Source organism: Dendrobates tinctorius, unplaced genomic scaffold, assembly GCF_039654945.1.
Source record: "Dendrobates tinctorius isolate UK_male_01 unplaced genomic scaffold, ASM3965494v1 ptg000040l, whole genome shotgun sequence".
In the NCBI taxonomy this organism is placed as follows: Eukaryota; Metazoa; Chordata; class Amphibia; order Anura; family Dendrobatidae; genus Dendrobates; species Dendrobates tinctorius.
This window is the reverse complement of record NW_027361708.1, coordinates 16,088,548-16,109,650: the sequence shown is the minus strand read 5'-3', so window position 1 is coordinate 16,109,650 and position 21,103 is coordinate 16,088,548. Positions and strand designations below refer to the sequence as shown.

The following is a 21,103-nucleotide window of genomic DNA, read 5'->3' as shown; positions in this document are numbered from 1 at the left end:
GTGCTTGCACAAGTTTTGTAGCTGCCCTTGGATCTATGTTGTAATCTTCTATGGACCTACAGTCATGGCCAAAAGTTTTGAGAATGACACAAATATTAATTTTTACAAAGTCTACTGCTTCATTTTTTCTAATGGCAATTTGCATATACTCCAGAATGTTATAAAGAGTAATCAGCTTAACAGCAATTACTTGCAAAGTCAATATTTGCCTAGAAAATTAACTTTATCCCCCAAAACACATTTCAACATCATTGCAGCCCTGCCTTAAAAGGACCAGCTAACATCGTTTCAGTGATTGCTCCATTAACACAGGTGTGGGTGTTGATGAGGACAGGGCTGGAGATCAATCTGTCATGATTAAGTAAGAATGACACCACTGGACACTTTAAAAGGAGGCTGGTGCTTGGCATCATTGTTTCTCTTCTGTTAGCCATGGTTATCTCTAAAGAAACACGTGCAGTCATCATTGCACTGCACAAAAATGGCCTAACAGGGAAGAATATCGCAGCTAGGAAGATTGCACCTCAGTCAACAATCTATCGCATCATCAAGAACTTCAAGGAGAGAGGTTCCCTTGTTGCCAAAAAGGCTCCAGGGCGCCCAAGAAAGACCAGCAAGCGCCAGGACCGTCTCTTAAAAGTGTTTCAGCTGCGGATCGGGCTACCAGCAGTGCAGAGCTTGCTCAGGAATGGCAGCAGGCAGGTGTGAGTGCATCTGCACGCACTGTGAGGCGGAGACTCTTGGAGCAAGGCCTGGTCTCAAGGAGGGCAGCAAAGAAGCCACTTCTCTCCAGAAAAATCATCATGGACAGACTGATATTCTGCAAGAGGTACAGGGAGTGGACTGCTGAGGACTGGGGTAAAGTCATTTTCTCTGATGAATCCTCTTTTCGATTGTTTGGGACATCTGGAAAACAGCTTATTCGGAGAAGACCAGGTGAGCGCTACCACCAGTCTTGTCTCATGCCAACTGTCAAGCATCCTGAAACCATTCATGTGTGGGGTGGCTTCTCAGCCAAGGGAATGGGCTCTCTCTCAGTCTTGCCTAAAAACACAGCCATGAATAAAGAATGGTACCAGAATGTCCTCCAAGAGCAACTTCTCCCAACCGTCCAAGAGCAGTTTGGCGATCAACAATGCCTTTTTCAACATGATGGAGCACCTTGCCATAAAGCAAAGGTGATAACTAAATAGCTCAGGGAACAAAACATAGAGATTTTGGGACCATGGCCTGGAAACTCCCCAGATCTTAATCCCATTGAGAACTTGTGGTCAATCATCAAGAGACGGGTGGACAAATAAAAACCTTCAAATTCAGACAAAATAAAAGCATTGATTTTGCAAGAATGGACTGCTATCAGTCAGAATTTGATCCAGAAGTTGATTGAGAGCATGCCAGGGAGAATTGCTGAGGTCCTGAAGAAGAAAGGTCAATACTGCAAATATTGACTTGCTGCATTAACTCATTCTAACTGTCAATATAACCTTTTGTTACTCATAATATGATTGCAATTATATTTCTGTATGTGATAAAAACATCTGACAAACACACATAAAAACCAGAGGCCAGCAGATCATGTGAAAATATAATATTTGTGTCATTCTCAAAACTTTTGGCCATGACTGTACAAATCCATAGCGTTAATATTTGTATTTTTCACAATAGACATTGATAATTTAGTAGAAACTAATTGAATCTTGTGTTTCAGGACTCTCCAGAATTTTGAAGGGAAGATTGGAAATGACTATGAATTGCCTAGTAGATTGGGCCTTAGCTGAATACATGGCATTTGGTTCATTACTAAAAGAAGGAATTCATGTCCGTCTAAGTGGCCAAGACGTGGAAAGAGGAACATTTAGGTACTTTCTGTATTTTCTTTTAAGTATATACTTGCGCCTTGAATGAAGTTGATGTCAAAGTAGCAGTTGTGTGATAACGAATAAACTCCATAGAGGCTAGCTTTACAAATGTACACCAAGCATGATTTCTGGGCACTGTACAGTATATGCTGTATACCTGTACTTCAGTGCTTGCAACAAATGCAGAGACTTTGTGGTCCCTATTGTACTGTAATGGCCACAATATTATTGAGACGTGTAGAAGTTGTTCATTTACATACAGAATAAATGTGTGTATGTAAAATTCTGGTCAAAAGTTTGGACAAACCTCATGAATGGTTTTCATTGTTTGTATTGGAATGTGAATATTGTAAAATGTGCCTATTGTTTCCAGAATTTAGCACATGTGGAAACAATGAGTAAAGAAACACTTGTGAAACAAACCAGAAATTCTATTAAACCTTAGTTTTTCAAAGTTCTTCCTCCACTGCCTTTTCATTTTCTCAAGCTGCTTCATCTAGTAGTCACCTGGAGTGGCTTCCAATGAACAGGTATGCCTCATCAAGAATTCTGTCCTGGAACCACTGGACGTCAGAAAGTATGTGCGACCTTAAGGCGTGTTTTGTAGAGGCAGTGTGGATACCTGCCGTAGTTGCATACAGTGCTCAGGTTGATGTCATGTCATATTGTGGGTTAGAACAGTTGCGGCAAGAATCGCTTAACTAAGTATAGAGTAATTTCAGTCCATATGCAGCACTTCCAGCAGCCCTGCATACACATGCCTTCTGTGCGGCTCCCTTGATGAGTCTAAGGTGACGAAACTCGTCGGGAGATTATGACTGGGACATCCACCGCATGCTAATAGAGGAATAATGTGGTGATGTGAAACCTACCTCTCCCGGTGAGAATGTTCCTTTTTCTACTAATCTGACTGCAGGAAATATGGTCATTGTTGGTAGATTATATGCATTATATTCTGCTGCATTTTTTGTGTGGGGATACCAGTCAGACTATTGTTCTATGCTTTTGGTGTTGTTACGGTTTAATGAAGATTGCAGTAATTTGATGTTGCTTTCATAGCATTCTAAAGGGCCTGTCACACTAAGCGATATCGCTAGCAATATCGCTATAACTTGTGACGTTATAGCGATATTGCTAGCGACATCGCTGTGTCTGATACTTACCTCCGACCGGCTCCCCCGCTGATTATCGCTGATCGCGCGAGAACCTCCAGGACTGTTTCTCGTCGTCAGCTTCCTGCGGCGCTTCCTGCTGTGACGACGAGCAACGCGTGGAGCCGGGTGGGAGGACGCAGGATCGCCTAGTGTGACAGGTAAGTAGCGATCCCCGACCCCAGCGATGTCGCTAATGAGATCTGCCTATGTGGCAGCTCACTAGCGACCATTTAGCGATGTACCAGCAATCCTGACCGCGTCATATCGCTGGTCGGGATCGCTGGTACATCGCTAAGTGTGACAGTACCTTTAGTCTGGACCTGCAGTGATATGACCTTAACCTGCGCATGTCTATAGTGACAATAGGTCGTTTCTATTCCAGCAGGATACCCAATGCAAACACCTTAATTCTTGTATATGAGATACCATTTGTCCTAATTGTACCCTGGCTACAGTATGTGGATAGTGGATTTGGGTTATCTGTGTTACAAACTCATATACTATTAATGGTTGCATCCATTTATTGCACAGTATACGTTATTTGCACTCTAGCACTTTTTTTAATAAGTTATTAACCTTTTTACCGCTTTAATTTAATGAAAGTTATATTTTACCCTAATTGCTACTCCCTAATTTTCTCTGGTAAAATATCCTAGCTAAATATTACGACCTCAGACTGAAAGAAAATTGGCCAAAGGCTAAGCACCTCTGGGAAACCTTTCCAGATTGTTGGGAGCCATTCCAGTTGATAACCTATTGAAGCTGCTTGTCAGAATGCCAAAAGGGTGTAAAGCGGACATTAGAGTAAAAGAGGGGTATTTTATGGAATCTAAGTGTTAACACATCTGTTTTGTTTCCATGTGTTCTTTTGTGACTTTGCTGCCTTCAGTTTGACTCTACAATGTGCACATTCTAATAAGATCCAAAGAAAGTCATTACATGCACAGGTGTGTTCAAAGTGGTTAGGAGTTCCCTGCCGCAAGATGTAGTAATGGCAGACACTATACAAGCTTTTAAGCAAGGCTGGATGGATGATTTCCTCAGTACACATAACATGTTATTTATTTTATAACATAACAATTTAGTGACCATGTATAATTGGTGGAGAAAGGTTAAACTTGATGGACCTATGTCTTTGTTCAACCTATGTAACTGTAAAAAAAAAAAAACGCAAAAAGCCCGTAGTCAGACGACGTGTGTTGTAAGGCACGCTGCCACTGGACTCTATACACTTGTTTTTCGTAATGACAAATGGCTTCACTAGTGTCCGATGGACGAGTCTGGATTTGGGAAATGTCAGTAGAACGCTACCTTTCTGACTACATTGTGCCAACTGTTTGGAGGAATAATGCGTTGGGTTGTTTTTTTCAAGCGTTGTCTTTGGCCCCTTAGTTCGTCATGGGAAATCCTAATGGTTCAGCATAGTAATACATTTTGGACAATTGCAGCTTCTAACTTTGTGGAAAAAAAGTTGGTGGTAAAGGTCTTTCCTGTTACAGAATGTGTACCTCATTGCACAAAGCCTGGTCCATAAAGGCTTGCTTGGGAAGAACTTGTCTTGCCCGCACAGAGCCCTGATATAATCCCCATCTATCACCTTTGTGATGAACTATGGAGATTGTGAGCCTGGCCTCTCCTCCAACATTAGTGTCTGACCTTACAAATGCTCTTCTGGATGAAGAGTCAAAAATTCCCACAGACAACTCCAGAGTCGTTTAGAAATCCTTCCCAGAAGAGTGGAAGCCTTTTTGAATGCAAATGGACCAACTCCATATTCCAAGTATTACATGGAAAATATCTTTTGGTCACATACAGGAGCGTTTACAACCTCCCATTCTAAATCCATATACATGAATATGGAGCTTGTTTCTGCTTTGCAGCCATAACCGCTTCTCTCTTTCTACAATATTTGGCTGGTGTGTGTATGCCTACACAGTTTCCTTTTATTCTGTGCCCCAGCAACATCCATCTTGATGCACTAAGCCATCATAAACTAATTGGCTGGAGGACATGTTGCTTGGAAATAATTTTTCCTTGCTGCTCATTTATTGGAAGGCTGTAGACTTCTTTCAGTAAATTTGGAGGACATTTATTATGCTCATGTGCTTTCTGCCTAGTCACACGGGTCCTCTACAATAGTCACAGCACACATACTGGGGTTTTTAGATGACGTGGACACTTTCCAGTTTATTTAGGTTTATATTGATGTTATGAATTACAAATCCATTTGTTTATCTCAGCTGAGTCCGTTTTAAACTGCTCCAAATGAAATGTACTTAACCCTGTACCTAGCCAACTGTCTTTACTTATGATGGTAATTCACACATGTAAAGAGGGCAATTTCTCCCCGACGCGCGTTATGGCAGAGGTGGGGGCATCGCTTTCACTGTGTTTGACACTGGCAGCTACAGAGCAAGTAATACACATAATAGGTATTATCAGTGTAATAGTCCATTTTGCCTGGGTGCGTGTGGAGCTGAACATATTGGTGTGATGCACTCAGTTAGCCTCACTCATTACTCAGGGAGTTAATGGATTACAGTAATTGCTTCAGTCATCTCTGTTTTCATAATGTGCCTGTGCCTCCCATTCTAATGCTGATTAATGAACCCTCTAAGATCTGCAGAAAGGAGGTGGAGTGGAAATATCCCCCGCTCTAATATATCCCCACCAGGCACTTTAAAAGGCCATGCAGTATGCCTGTAATATTGGACTGCAGGTTGCTAAAATTCCAGTTTCTCTTGTAATAAGACATATATAGTTCATTCACCAGATTTATCAGTAATGGTGCAGCCCAAATGACCGACACGTGCTGCATATGTCACGAAATACATTATTGAGATTTATTTAGCAGGCAGTAATTTAAAGGTCATGGAAATGTTAACTAACAATGTAATTCTTGATAAATAATCGAAGGGAAATTATATTGTTGCCAAAATATAATTTTATAAAATTCTGAAACGTCTAATTTTAGTAGTAAAAAGTAAAATTCTGAAAATAAAAATATGTTGATAAGGATGAATATTTTTTTCAAAGGTATCCTTGCTGCATTTTGGCTATTTGCACACTAAGGGGCGGCTTGGACTGGCCATCTGATCTGCTGACCTGAGTGTGACTGCATGTATTTTTATGCAGACAGCCAGTCCGAGCATTGCGTTGCGATCCTCGTCCAAGTTATATAACAATGTAACTACTCCCTAAAGCTACCATAAGCCTTTCATCAGCAGTATAGTTTTGGCTTTCCCGACCAGTTGCCATTAAATTAATGCTTTAAAGAAATATATGTAGTGCCATACATTACCCAAATAGTCCCATTTTAAAGGGAACCTGTTACCGTGAACATGCAGCTTAGTCTGCAGGCATCATGTTATAGCGTAAGGGGACCTGAGCCGATTGATATATAGTTTTATGAGAACATATTCAGGATAACCTGTGATTTTACTTATTTAATCCTCTGCTCTTTTGGGATGTCTGCGTTTAGTGGGAGGTCCTATCAGTGATTGACAACAGTCTCTGTGTACATTCATACAAAAAAAGCTGCCAGTCACTGATGTGACCACCCACTGGACCCGAAAATCTCAAAATTCTCAACTTTTTAATCCACACTATGAAATTTTCATGCCATCTATATATATAAAAATGAATGTGTGTGTGTGTGTGTGTGTGTGTGTGTGTATCAAGCTCGCCCACTCCACATAGCCACACTCACTCCATACGCAAAGGCCCGTATAATAAATATCTAATATATACATATATAATAAATATCTAATCATATATATTACAAAATATCTATTATATCTATTTCATAGGTGCACCTTCTTGACCGCAACAGATTACACTGCATATGTTGCCTATAGCAACCAATCACTAAGCATCTTTCATTTCGCCAGAGCTGTTTAAAAGATTAAAGCTGAGCTGTGATTGGTTGCTATGAGCAACAGTTTTCCCGCTCCACAACACCTCAGCAGACACTAACCGGGTGGGAGAAATGTAGCTCCCAGCCATTGTCTGCCCCCTAGAAAGGAGCAGAGAGCACATGGCAGAAATGAATCACCCCCTCCTCTATTACTGTCGCGCTCTATTGTTACTGGTGTAGAAAATCAGTGTCCGCACACACTGCCAGGTTACATAGCAGCACATCTCCAGGAACTCCCTGCTCAGTGCCACCCAGCTCGGGATTATGGGATGGAGGATGTGTGATGGGTATATGGGCATGGGACTATGGGATGGAGGATGTGTGATGGGTTTATGGGCACGGGACTATGGGATGGAGGATATGTATGATGGGTTTATGGACACGGAGGATATGTATGATGGGTTTATGGGCATGGGACTATGGGATAGAGGATGTGCGATGGTACATGGGCACTGAACTATGGGATGGAGGATGTGTGATGGGTATATTGGCACAGGACTATGGGATGGAGGATGTGTGATGGGTATATCGGCACTAGACTATGGGATGGAGGATATGTATGATGGGTATATGGGCACTCGATTATGGGATGGAGGATAATCATTATAATTTGTTATAACTAACCACAGTTAGTTACTATGCCCGGGCAACGTCAGGCTCTTCAGCTAGTCTTTCTAAAAAATGCGCTCCACACTGGGTCAACTTTTAATTGGTTTAAAAAAAATAGTTTAATAAAAGATTATTTTTATGTAGTATTAAGGGTTCCACTTTATAATACAGTTGTCTGACCGAGCCTGAAGGTGAATGTGTTTGAAACCAGATGCAGATCTAGCAAAAGTAACTTTGACTTAGATAACACAGCACTGAGACATGATGGCATAAAAAATGTAACTTTACGCCAAATTTAATAAGCACTCTATTTAAACCATTAATTGGATGAACCTATGTAAATATGTATGTTGTGTAGTTTCATTAAAAGGGAATTTGTCATCTGAAAAAGCAATAATAACCTGCAGATATGTGGTTAATCTGCAGGTTAGTAGCGTTAACCTGCCATGCACGGGCACTTAGGCTGGCTTCACCTTTGCGTATGGAGGTTCTGCGGCCATCTGTGGATTTCCTCCGTGAAGCTCCGCCCACGGCCGCACCTCATCGGTCAGCTCCGCCTACGGCCACATACTTCTGCAAGCGCCTTGCTTACCCTATCCTTAGCATTGGGTACGCAGGTTGTGTGGATGTATGCGGGTGCCTCCGCATGCGTTGTTTTGACGATGCGGCGACCCGCGTCAAACACATCATGTTGGAATTTTATACGGGCGCCGCATTGCCAAAATGACACATGCGGAGGGCGGAGCTTCACGGAGGAAGTCCGCAGACGGCCGCAGATCCTCCATACGCAAATGTGAACCTAGCTTTAGACTGGTGCTGTTGGAAGGAGAAACTTTTAATTGCCCTTCCCGGCAATGATCACATTCCAGTCATATGGGTGGTTCCGGCATGGGTCCAACACTGACAAACAACTGCTCCGTATTAGGGCTGGCTGTCACTCCGTGCTGGGGGCAGGGTCTCGGCCATCGCTCTCAATGTACAGAGCAGTGACTGAGCCTGCGCAGATGCCCCCTATATCTGGAACCAGTACGCTAAACGGGTGAATAATGTTAATTTCCTCACAGCAATGTGGTTACAAGTATGGGTGCTGGGCAGGATCACAAAAGTATTAACCTGCAGGTCACCCCCATATCTGCAGGTTAATAGTGTCTTTCAGGTGACAGGTTCCCTTGAATATAGCCACCGATTGCAGTATAGGAATGTATGAGGCGGTCACGCTTGGGTCTGGAGACCCTCGGCCAGTCAGTGCATGCAGTCCAAACTCTGACAGATATGCACAGATGTCTGAATGTCCCCTAAAAGCGACTTCCAGCTCGCACATAGAGATGAGTGTGAGCCGGCAAGTCAGAATCGATATCGCGTGACTCGGGAGAGGACTTGTGCAGTGCTGAAAACCCAGGAAGACTGCAATCGCTGAGTACATTAATGAATCTACACCACACTACATATTCATTTACTCAGTGCCAGCCAAAGGGAGTACTTCTTTAACACTTGCACGTTTGGCTGATGTTAAATTACCAAGCTGATGGTCAGTGAGTCATGATAACCTTTCCTACAGTAGTTTAATGACTAAAGCAAATTATATGTATGTATCAGTGTTTCCCAAACTGTATTCCTCACGGCCTCCAACAGTTCATGTTTTGAGGATTTCCTAAGTATTGCCCAGGAGATGGAAGTATTATCAAGGCATTGGAAATTGCCACAGGTTCTTTCACTTAAGCAATACTATGAAAGTCCTGGAAACCGGATCTGTTGGGGGCCGTGAGGACTGGAGTTTGTGTTGCTATGGTTTACTGATCTAATTGAAAATGTATGCTGTTAATCCCATTTATTACATTTATTTCTACAAATATTATATACACGGGGTTTGTGTCGTCTTTTCTTAAGCCTCTTCCACCCCTATAACTGTCTTTACTTTATTTTTGTGCAACTTTTCCTCAACGCTAGTTCAGAAATGTTATGCCAGACATAAACCTCAATAAACCACAAGCTCCAGGCTTTCAAAAGTCAAATGACACTGAAGGGAGCCTAGTTTATTTAGCTAATGGCTGCAAAAAAAAATAGCCCATATAAAAATTTGTCATTTTCGAACTTTCCCTACTGGGGTTGCCATACTTCTATTCAGAGCTGATGGCACACTTGTTTCGCCCTTTAGTGTCTGGGATATTTTATGTCCTAATGATCAGACATTATTTAGCAAGTTCAATGAAGAGAACATAACCATAAAGAATCCTGGTTTTTACTTTACACCCCTGTATGGCTGTGTCCAATATATTGTGCTTGAATCTTTTGTGTTGAATTAATTTGTAAACCATCTATATGAAGTCCAACCACTGCCTGAATATGACCCAGTACCTCAGTCTCAGCATGGGCATACATTTTTTTTTTATCTTGGAGTTCTGGTTCCTAAACCTCTTCAGGTCAGGGGAACGCAAACCAACTTTACCAACTACTGTGGAATTTGTCTTCCATGGTGATGTCAACTTTTCAGACTTTAGCTAACCATGATGACAGGCTATGTGCCCACGTAAGCAGAAAATTTCTGCATGAAAACCGGACTCCTTCCCATAAAACTCGTGTTCTTTTTCTTCGCGTCCCCAGACACATAGAAAATAGCTAAAAACGCGGACTTTTCCGCAAAATTAATGAGCATGCTGCGTTTTTTTTACCACGAAGCGTTTTTTTCACGGAAAAAAACGCATTAATATGCACAAACAGTGCAAAATGCATTAAAATGAATGGGATGCTTCTTTTGAGCGATTTAAAGCGTTTTTGCCAGTAAAAACGCTTAAAAAACGCGAAAAAAACGCTTACGTGGGCACACAGCCTCAAGTGTCGTTAACATGGAAGACACGTCAACACTGGACCGATCACTGAGGCTTAAACTTTTTACCAATATGTGCCCAGCAGTTCTGTAGAAGCCACAAAACTCAAAACTGCCCCTCCTAGAATAGTGGATACGACTTAAAAAGGGGCAAACCCCAGAATACAGACGGTAGGTGGATGATCGCAGAATCCTTCCCTTGGTCAAGAAAAACCCCTTCACAACATCCACCCAAGTGAAGAGCACTCTGCAAGGAAGTAAATGTTTCGGTATCAAAGTCTACCATAAGAGAAGATTTTGAGAGCAAATACAGAAGGTTCATCACAAGGTTCAAACGATTACTCAGCCTTAAAAATAGAAAGGCCAGATTAGTCTTATGTGTTATGGCATTGTCACATAGATGATAACTAAAGACAGAAGCAGCCGGATGAACTCTGAAGTGTACAGGGCGATGCTTTCTGCTCCGATTCAGCCAAATGCAGCAAGGTTGATTGGACGGCGCTTCACAGTACAGATGGACAATGACCAAAACATAAGAGTTTTTATATTTTGCAATCACCTGGTCAGTCACCAGATCTCAACCCCATTGAGCATGCCTTTCACATGCTTAAGGCAAAACTTAACTTAATCCAGCAACAACTGAAGTCAGCTACACTCAAGAGGCCTGCAAGGCATCACAAGGGAGAAAACCCAGTGTTTAGTGATGTCCATGGCTTCCACACTTTAGACAGTCATCGTCTGCAAAGGATTCACTTCGAAGTATAAAAAAAAATGAACATTTTAGTTATGGTAAAGTAAACTCGTCCAATTGCTTTTGAGCCCCTGAAATGAGGAGACTTTGTAGAAAAATTGTTGCAATTCCTAAACGTTTCACAGAATACTTTTATTCATCCCCTTAAATTAGACCTGAAAATCTTCACTTCAATTGCTTCTCAGTTGTTTAATTTTAAATAAAAAAAAAAGTGGCCTGCAGAGTGAAGATTCGGTCATTGTTAAAATATTTCTGGACCCATCTGTATTATACACAACATTTATTGTGCATTACCAAGATGGCTAAAGATAAAGTAGAGAATTCTCTGGTGGGTTATACATGGTTTTTAAAGGGAATCGCTCATCAGGTATTTGCTACCTAATCTGAGAGCAGTGAGACCCTGAATCCGGTGATGGGTCACTTACTAGGCTGTGTGTTGTACTTTTCAATATAATCTATGATTTATCAGCAGGAGATTATCACTAGAGGACTGCTTGTCTTGTGCCATGTAGTCCTCCTGAGCTGTTTAACTCCACCCACACCAGAAAGCTGCCAATCCGTGGTGTGGGCGGGGTTATACAGAGCTCGGCATTGAGAGAGCTCTTGCAGAGAATACACTGGTGTGCTTGCTGCATTTTTGATAACATCACTAATTGACACATTGATGGAATCATGGTCTCTGTCCCTACATAATGCTTCTCTTAGATTAGATAGCAAAAGCCTGCTGACAGGTTCCCTTTTAAAGCACTAATCAAACTTGAAAGTAATTAGCTGAAGCTAAGATGTATGCTGTGTCGTTAGGGCTGCTTTTCTGTTTTAATTTGAAAATGGCTTGAAATGTCAATAAGGTTAAGTAAAGTAATTGTTTTCTTCCCTGAAAGCCATCGTCATCATGTTTTACATGACCAGGATGTTGATCGGCGAACCTGCGTTCCCATGAATCATCTGTGGCCGGACCAAGCTCCATACACTGTGTGTAACAGCTCTCTCTCGGAGTATGGGGTCCTGGGTAAGTCAACCACATGGCCCAGTTTCGCTGGTGTAATAATAATAATTTATTTCTATAATGCTAACATATTCTTCAGCACTTTACATTACAGACGATAAAGACATGAGAGGAAACCCATTATCCAACCTATACCCTGCTATCTAGGAGTTACTATTGAAATAGCAAGAAGGTTTTCGTTCTCCTACAATGCACAAACGTAAGGTTTGGTCACAACAGTCATTGGGGTCCATCTAAATTTCCACTATTTTTATGACTTAAAATTCAAAACACTTTTTTCTTTTTCTGTAAAAAAAAAAAAAAAAAAAAAAAATACAAGAACACAGACACAACCAACAACATTTCATTCTGGTTTTTAGATCAGTCTTTTGAAAGGAAACCATCATGAAGTGAATCGTAGTACTCCTGAATATTGCCAGAATTCTACTGCTATTGAGCTGCTTTACACACAAAATACACCCCAGGACTAAATTATCACCTAGAAATGATTACATCGATAACTGTGCCTAAATAAAGAACAACATATGTGCCGAAAAAGCCCCGGCAGATCTGTCATATTGCAAGCTCCTCAGCCATATCTCCCCCTCACCACAAATGGGCTCGTAACGCTGGAGATAAAATTAGACTTGGATTAAGAGCTGGCAGGGGAAATGTCTTGGTGTGCTCCCTCCGGAAAGCTCATTATGAAATTTTGCATTTCTTGTAAACATATATAAAATAGAGGTAGATAACAGGTCTGGATACAACTCTTGAATTCAGCTCAAGATGGAAATTGGGGCTTGATGGTTTTGCACATGGGGCAACGATTATCCAAACTTTCTATATGAACATTTATTTCTGATTGTCCAGCCAGCTTCTGACATGTGAGGTCCTACAAACTGCCATTACCCCATAAAAGGTTATTCAGGAAAACCAAAGGGCATCTTGAATGGATAGTTGGGGCCTAGGTTCCCTAGCCAGTGTGCCGGGGTGCCCATGTTAGGACAGGGACATCGTGGGATAAGACAAGTGAAATTCAGGACATATAAATCAATATCCAGGATTGGTAAAGCATTGTCTTGTTTGCACCTTTTCTCATTTTGGAGAGAATATACAATGGCTTTGAATTGATAATGAAATGTTGTGTTTTAATACCAGTATTTCTATCACTACATTAAGATTTGAAGAGGAAGTTCCCCATTATTGTACTTAACCTGTTTCTACATTGTCTTACATTGTAAGCTCAAGATCAGAATTATGACTAGCAGGATTTTTATATGGGATAATAATTACCTAAACAAATGTTTATGAACATGTTCGTTTTCGATCCGAGCCAAAGATTAAATATAGCCATACAAGTCCATGGGTCCATGAAAATCACGGATGGCATCAGTGTGCAATCTGTGACTTGTCCATGATAAACATTGCAAACATTCGTAGAAAAAGGTCTCCAAAGTGGAACAGCTCTGCTGCAATGATTGTTCACTGGTACTTGTGGTCCTCCAATGCAGCTTAACAAAAACTCCCTATTTTGATCTTGATAACCCTAGCGATATATTTAGCATAATACCGTAGTGCAGCTGGCCTTATACTTGGGTAATAAAGTTTATTTAGAATTATATTGTCAAAAGCAATTATATAAAAACCCCATGCATTATATAAAAGTATAGAGTTGCAGTGGCACACTAGAGAGCTACCTGACCCTCGGTTTCGCTTTTACAGCTTCTTCTGGGGCTTGTTATAATGCTGCACTTAACATCGATATTGTTATAAATGTATAGGAGAAGCCTTTGTATGTATGTATGTATGTATTTGTTTTTTTACATACATGAAAATTAAACACACTTTTCCTCAAAATGTGGAGGAAAATGGGGGTGCGTCTTATAGTTGTGGTGGGGAGTGGCATGGGCGTTGATGGCAATGAATATTCACTTCTCTTTTGGATCCTGGTATGATTGACCCCAATTCCTGTCCTGGTATGCATTGCCCCATCCTTATCCTGGTATGATTAGCCCCCACCCCCATCACCTTTTCGGCGCTCCTTTGCAGCATCCTGCTCTGTTGCCAGCAGCTGCTTAATGCTTGTAGGCAGCGCGTGGCAGGGACGTCATGCGCTGCTTGCAAGCTGAAGGGCAGTTGCCGGAATACTTACTGCTCTGCACGCGGGGACAGTTTGCGCGCAAAGCAGTGAGTATTCATTGCTCTTCAGTAGTGCGCACAGTTTCAGCCGGAGCCTTCCTGCAGCTGCCGGCGGTCATGGGTGCCACTACTTTAGAGAAATTAATATTCACCTCTCTCCACGCCCATGGGAGTGGAATGTGGCAAATATTCCTGTATACTAAGATAGGAATGGGGCCATACATACTAGGACGAGATGGGGCCCTTGCATACCAGGATAGGAATGAGGAGCCATGCATACTAGAATGAGATGGGGACCCTGCATACCAGGATAGGGATTGGGATCCTGCATACCAGGATAGGGATAGGGCCATGCATACTAGGACGAAATGGGGACCTTGCATGCCAGGATAGGGATGAGGGAGCCATGCATACCAGGATAGGGATGAGGGAGCCATGCATACCAGGGTAGGTATGAGGGAGCCATGCGTACCAGGGTAGGGATGAGGGTGCCACGCATACCAGGATAGGGATGGGGCCATGCATACTACGACAAGATGAGGACCCTGCATACCATCATGAGGATGAGGGGGACCATTCCTACCAGGGTAGGGATGAGGGGGCCACGCATACCAGGATAAGGGATGAGGGGGCATTGTTTATTAATATGGTGATGAGGGGACCATATTTACCAGGATAGGGGATATTAATTACAGAATTGACCATATTTTTGCTTCAATTTTTTTTCTCTCCTAATTTCCCCCTTTAAAACCTAGGTGCGTCTTTTGGTCCGGTGCGTCTTATATTCCAAAAAATACGGTAAACTCATATTATTTTTCCGTGTATGTGAAAATTGAAGGACATTTGAAAAAGGCCTAAGCAGGTGGTATGCTGCTGAAAATAATGTAAACCACAAGGTAAAGGTGGATGACCGCAAAAACAGTTCATGATTTTCACACATAAAAGTGAAAATAAAGCGTTCTGATTGCCCTATCAATAGCCAATAGACCATATAGCTAGTCAGAGTCAGACAGTCATATAAATCAGACTGATATCTGAATGCAGTGCATGAACTGGCCGATGGATGACCCAAGTGTGACAGCTTCCTGTATTTCTATGTAGCAGTCTCGCTCTGGTCAGAAGAGTCACCGGCCAGTCTGTGCACTACGTTCCGATCTCTGCGATTTATACAGCAGTTTGACTGCACTCTATATGGCTTACCTGCTCGTATAGAAGAGAACCCTAAGGCCTCAGACATTCGTATTTGTTCTTGTATGCAAAAAAAATGGTCCAAATGTCAATAGTATTTTGGTCCCGAGTTTCATCGGCGTTCAGTCTTGGTTAGTTTTTACCATCAGTGTTTCATCCATTATTTTTGTATGGATATAAAATTAAATTACAAAACATTTATACATTACAATGTTACTCACAAACTGTGCAGGGACTGTACACTAATTCCATCCATGTGCTGTGATTTTCATGAATCCATAGATCTATATTGCACTTTTCCCCAGTGATGCCGGTAACCGACATCTTGCTGTGATTTTTGCATGGACACATGGCCTATAAAACAGCACGGGCATGTGAACAGCCCCATGGACTATAATGGGTATGTGTTCTGTCTGTGAAAATCACAGGTCACATGCGTGAATTAGACTTAAACCTGTAGATTGGCACATTGGGTATAATATCATATATAAATATATATTATAAATACAGGTGCATCTCACAAAATTAGAATATCATCAAAAAGTTAATTTATTTCAGTTCTTCAATACAAAAAGTGAAACTCATATTTTATAGAGTCATTACAAGCAGAGTGATCTATTTCATGTATTTATTTCTGTTAATGTTGATGACTATGGCTTACAGCCTTCAAAGCCCAAAAGACATTGTCTCAGTAAATTAGAATACTTTAAAGCCAAAAAACTGAAGAAAAATGCAGCACTCGTGGAATCCGTTAAAAGAAAACCATAGTCCTTTATTTGAATTAGTTGGACAAGGTCAGCATGAGGGCTAGGTGCGTGAACAACATGCAGGGAAAAAGACTACAGCTGTTTCGCGTTACACACGTGAAACAGCTGTAGTCTTTTTCCCTACATGTTGTTCACGCACCTAGCCCTCATGCTGACCTTGTCCAACTAATTCAATAAAGGACTATGGTTTTTTTTAACGGATTCCACGAGTGCTGCATTTTTCTTCAATTTTTGGCTTTATACTACGTGTGGTGTCATGCAAGCACCGGATTAATCGTTTTGAATATCACCCAGACGCCCGGATTTCAGACATCCATATCTCCACCAGTGAGTAGACTTTGCTTGAGTGCCGTTTTGCTGTTTCTCTCTGTTTGCAAATTAGAATATTTTATAACACCAGCTTGAAAAATTATTTTAAAATCAGAAATGTTGGCCTACTGAAATGTATGTTCATTAAATGTACTCAATACTTGGTCAGGGCTCCTTTTCTATATATTACTGCATCAAAGTGGCGTGGCATGGATGCGATCAGCCTGTAGTACAGCAGCCTACAGCTTATCTGCATTGTTGGGTCTGGTGTCTCATCTTCCTTTTGACAATACCCCATAGACTCTCTATGGGGTTAAGGTCAGGCGAGTTTGCTGGCCAATCAAGCACAGTGATGCTGTTGTTTATAAAGCAGGTATTGGTACTTTTGGCAGTGTGGACAGGTGCCAAGTCCTGCTAGAGAATAAAATTTTCCATCTCCAAAAAGCTTGTTGGCAGAGGGAAGCATGAAGTGTTCTAAAATTTCCTTGTAGACGGCTGCGCTGACTGGTCTTGATAAAACACAGTGGACCTACACCAGCAGATGACATGGCTTCCCAAACATCACAGATTGTGGAAACTTCACACTAGACGTCAAGCAGCTTGGATTGTGTGCCTCTCCACTCTTCCTCTAGACTCTGGGACCTTGATTTCCAAATGAAATGCAAAATTTACTTTAATCTGAAAACGACACCTTGAACCACTGAGCAACAGTCCAGTTCTTTTTCTCCTTGATCCAGGTAAGATGCTTCTGGCATTATCTATTGGTCATGAGTGGCTTGACACAAGGAATGCGACACTTGTAGCCCATGTCCTGGATACATCTGTGTGGTGGCTCTTGAAACAATGACTCCAGCAGCAGTGCACTCCTTGTGAATCTCCCCCAAATTTTTGAATGGCCTTTTCTTAACAATCCTTTGAAGGCTGCGGTTATCCCGATTGCTTGTGCACCTTTTTCTACCACACTTTTTTTTCCACTCAACTTTTCATTAATATGCTAGGACACAGCACTCTGTGAACAGCCAGATTCTTTACCAATGACATTTTGTGGCTTACCCTTCTTGTGTAGTGTGTCATTGACTGCCTTCTGGACATCTGTCAAGTCAGCAGTCTTCCCCATGATTGTGGAGCCTACTGAAACTGACTAAGGGACCTTTTTAAATGATTAGGAAACATTTGCTGGTTTCTTTCTTAGTTATTCTAATTTACTGAGATAATGACTTTTGGGTTTTCATTGGCTGTAAGCCATAATCATCAACATTAACAGAAATAAACACTTGACATAGATCACTCTGTTTGTAATGACTCTATAATATGAGTTTCACTTTTTGTATTGAAGAACAGAAATAAATTCACTTTTGATGATATTCTAATTTTGTGAGAAGCACCTGTAAGTAACCTCTAATTCTCAGCCATGGCATATATGATGCAATAACTGATGAGGCCAGTGATCCACTATGATGGTCATTTACGCAAGGGCAGGATGTCATTGCTGCAGTGACAGGTGGGGATTGATGGAGCATTGCATGATGGGATTAAATATATCGGCATAGATTACGTCTATAATTCGTACCAATTTTTTCTTAAAATGTCGAAAAACCCCCTCCGTTTCAGGCTCATGGATTTTAGTAGACTGTTCTATTTTTTTTAGTAATTTCTTTGGAAAACTTCTCATTGTGATAACTTAAATGTTGCTGGGTCTTGTTGTGAATTTATTCTCTCTTCATACAGGAATATTAAAAAGAAAAAGCTGTTTGGTCCATTATTGTTTGGTGGCTTTTTGAACACCAATTAAAGGAGCACTAGACCTTAATATGTAAAGTTAGTAAAATGTGAATTTTACATTATGGAAATGAGACTAGTGATATGAGTCATGGTTCTGGGACCACACATTGCTTTTTCTGGCCCTACTTTAAAGGGGTTGTCCAGGCTTTTCACATAATCTCAGTACATATCTGGGCTGCAGAATTATGACAATAAGTAATTTACTTTCTGTCACTAGTTTGCACGGTTTTCTAGATATTCTGAACAGAACGTCCAAGGGGGGGTGTGTTATGGCATTGAAATGAGAACTGGTCGTAACCTCCTACTCTACTCCAAACATGCCCTCTATAGCAACAACCCCACCCTCCATAGCTACAGGCCCTCCCCGTCCACATGAAGCAGCCCTCATCACACAGTAAGGAATTCTTCCCCTCCAGCAGCCTCAGTGCAGAGAGCTGCTCCTCCCCTAGACACACACTGAACAGTTATCTATGGAAAGTGAAACTAGTGAGGAGGAGGGAAAATCGTCCTGTATTTTGGGCCACTCCATGATTACAATACATAACTCATTATCAGTAATTCCTTCCCTCACTGTCCCAGGCTGCTGGCAGCAGTGAGAACAGACTGTGTGATGGACAGTGATGGGGGTCTGCAGCTTCTAATCTGCACAGGGGATGGCAGTCACTGATGTAATCTGTTGTATGACAAAGCCTCTGCTGTGTGAATGAGACAACTCTGTGTCACTGATGTCTTCACACAGCAGCAGATTTGGTGCAGTGTATGTGCGAAGCTCCACCAAACTCCCAGCAAGCTCCAGTGTCCAGCACCACCCACTGTCCACTCATTGGCTGGCAGTAAACTGCACCAGCACTCATCTTTATCATTATTCCAGCATTGGAAAGAACACAGCAGTGATCCTGTATTTGTGAAAGCAGCACAATACATACATACTGTACATACACCCCTCAACACTTCACACTGTTACAGCTGCTGATTGGACAGGCTGCTCCCATCAGTATTTGTGTCATTAGAGACACAGTGCTCACACATACACTGCACCAAATCTGCTGCTGTGTGAAGACATCAGTGACACAGAGCTGTCTCATTATCACAGCAGAGGCTTTGTCACACAACAGATTACATCAGTGACTGCCATCCCCTGTGCAGATTAGAAGCTGCAGACCCCCATCACTGTCCATCACACAGTCTGTTCTCACTGCTGCCAGCAGCCTGGGACAACGAGGGACGGAATTACTGATAATAAGTTATGTATTGTAATCATGGAGTGGCCCAGAATACAGGACGATTTTCCCTCCTCCTCACTAGTTTCACTTTCCATAGATAACTGTTCAGTGTGTGTCTGGGGGAGGAGCAACTCTCTGCTCTCTGCACTGAGGCTGCTGGAGGGGAAGAATTCGTTACTGTGTGATGAGGGCTGCTTCATGTGGGCGGGGAGGGCCTGTAGCTATGGAGGTTGGGGTTGTTGCTATAGAGGGCATGTTTGGAGTAGAGTAGGAGGTTACGACTAGTTCTCATTTCAATGCCATAACACCCCCCCCCTTGGATGTTCTGTTCAGAATATCTAGAAAACCGTGCAAACAGAAAGTAAATTACTTATTGTCATAATTCTGCAGCCCAGATATGTACTGAGATTATGTGAAAAGCCCGGACAACCCCTTTAAGTTAAGAACACTGCAGTGAGTAAATGTTATGCTTTGCAAGAGCAATAAATGACATTTCTGCACATTCCTTTTATTACATAGATTCAAAAGTAGCTCTACGCCGCTAAATAAAAATCCCTGCACTATTTCTGCATTGGTAGTGAAGTGTCAGAATGTTAAATATTAGGCCGGGGTCACACTAACCAACGCAAAATACGGTCTGTAATTTACATGCGTAATATGGATGAATGACCCCTAAATAGTGCTCCGTATGTAATCCGTAAGCAAGGTGTGGTCACGTATTTTGCGCATGTAAACATCCGTATGTAATCCGTATGGCATCCGTATGGCGAGATTTTCTTGCAGGCTTGCAAAATGGACATTTAACGGTTTTGAGGCCTGCTAACTATTTAAATCATTAGCCTACACCCTATTTATTGGCTCTGGAACAGGTGGCTGCCTCCATTCTGTCCACTTGTGACCTTGCCTTCACTAGGTGTGTTGGTGTTGTATGTGCAACATGGCAGTCTGAGTTTCAACACAACTGAGGAGGTTCTCTTCAACTGGCTTTTGTCACGCCGCTTTGGTCACCCATACCCAGTGATAGTGGATCCGTGGAGGAGGAGACGCATGTGGGTCCATGCACTTTTGAGGCAACGACTCACAAGAGGTCATTTTCACTGCCTCTATTCTTCTCTGCGGGATCATCCGGAAAAATTTTACCAATACTGTCGCTTGAGCCTTGCAACATTTGATCTACTCTTGGAGACAGTGCGCCCTGGGATAACCTTTCAGGACACAAGGATGCGCAAAGCCATATCTGCAGAGGAGCGACTTCTACTCACATTATGGTATGTAGTACACAACCACATTCTCTATGATCATGATGTGTTGCCCAAAGTATGTGTATTTTCTGATTATTTTGGTTTGTTTTGGCCTCATCTTAGTCCAGATATATTTAAACTTACAGAGCAGAATGTTATGTGTAATATGTACTGAATATCATATAGTCCTTGTGCAAGCAAAAATATGTGTGTTAGTAGATATGAAACAATAAAAAGTTTGGTATGTATGTACCTGGTGTTTTGTTTATTTTTGCATTCTAAAATGTTCTATTTCTGTTGTTCTTCAGCTTCCTGTCCACTGGCCTGTCTTATGCTGCCCTCCACCATGAGTTTCT

The 21,103-nt window shown here is 41.8% G+C and overlaps 1 protein-coding gene across 3 annotated transcripts in view; it reads left to right on the top strand.

Moving 5' to 3' along the window:
- OGDHL (oxoglutarate dehydrogenase L) overlaps positions 1–21,103 on the top strand; it is a 142,083-nt gene that overhangs the window by 94,852 nt on the left and 26,128 nt on the right. For all 3 annotated transcript variants that reach the window (XM_073574838.1, XM_073574835.1, XM_073574837.1), the window contains 2 exons: positions 1,709–1,859; positions 11,995–12,122. In XM_073574838.1, the coding sequence (XP_073430939.1) occupies positions 1,709–1,859; positions 11,995–12,122 (279 nt within the window). The remainder of the gene's footprint in view (positions 1–1,708; positions 1,860–11,994; positions 12,123–21,103) is intronic.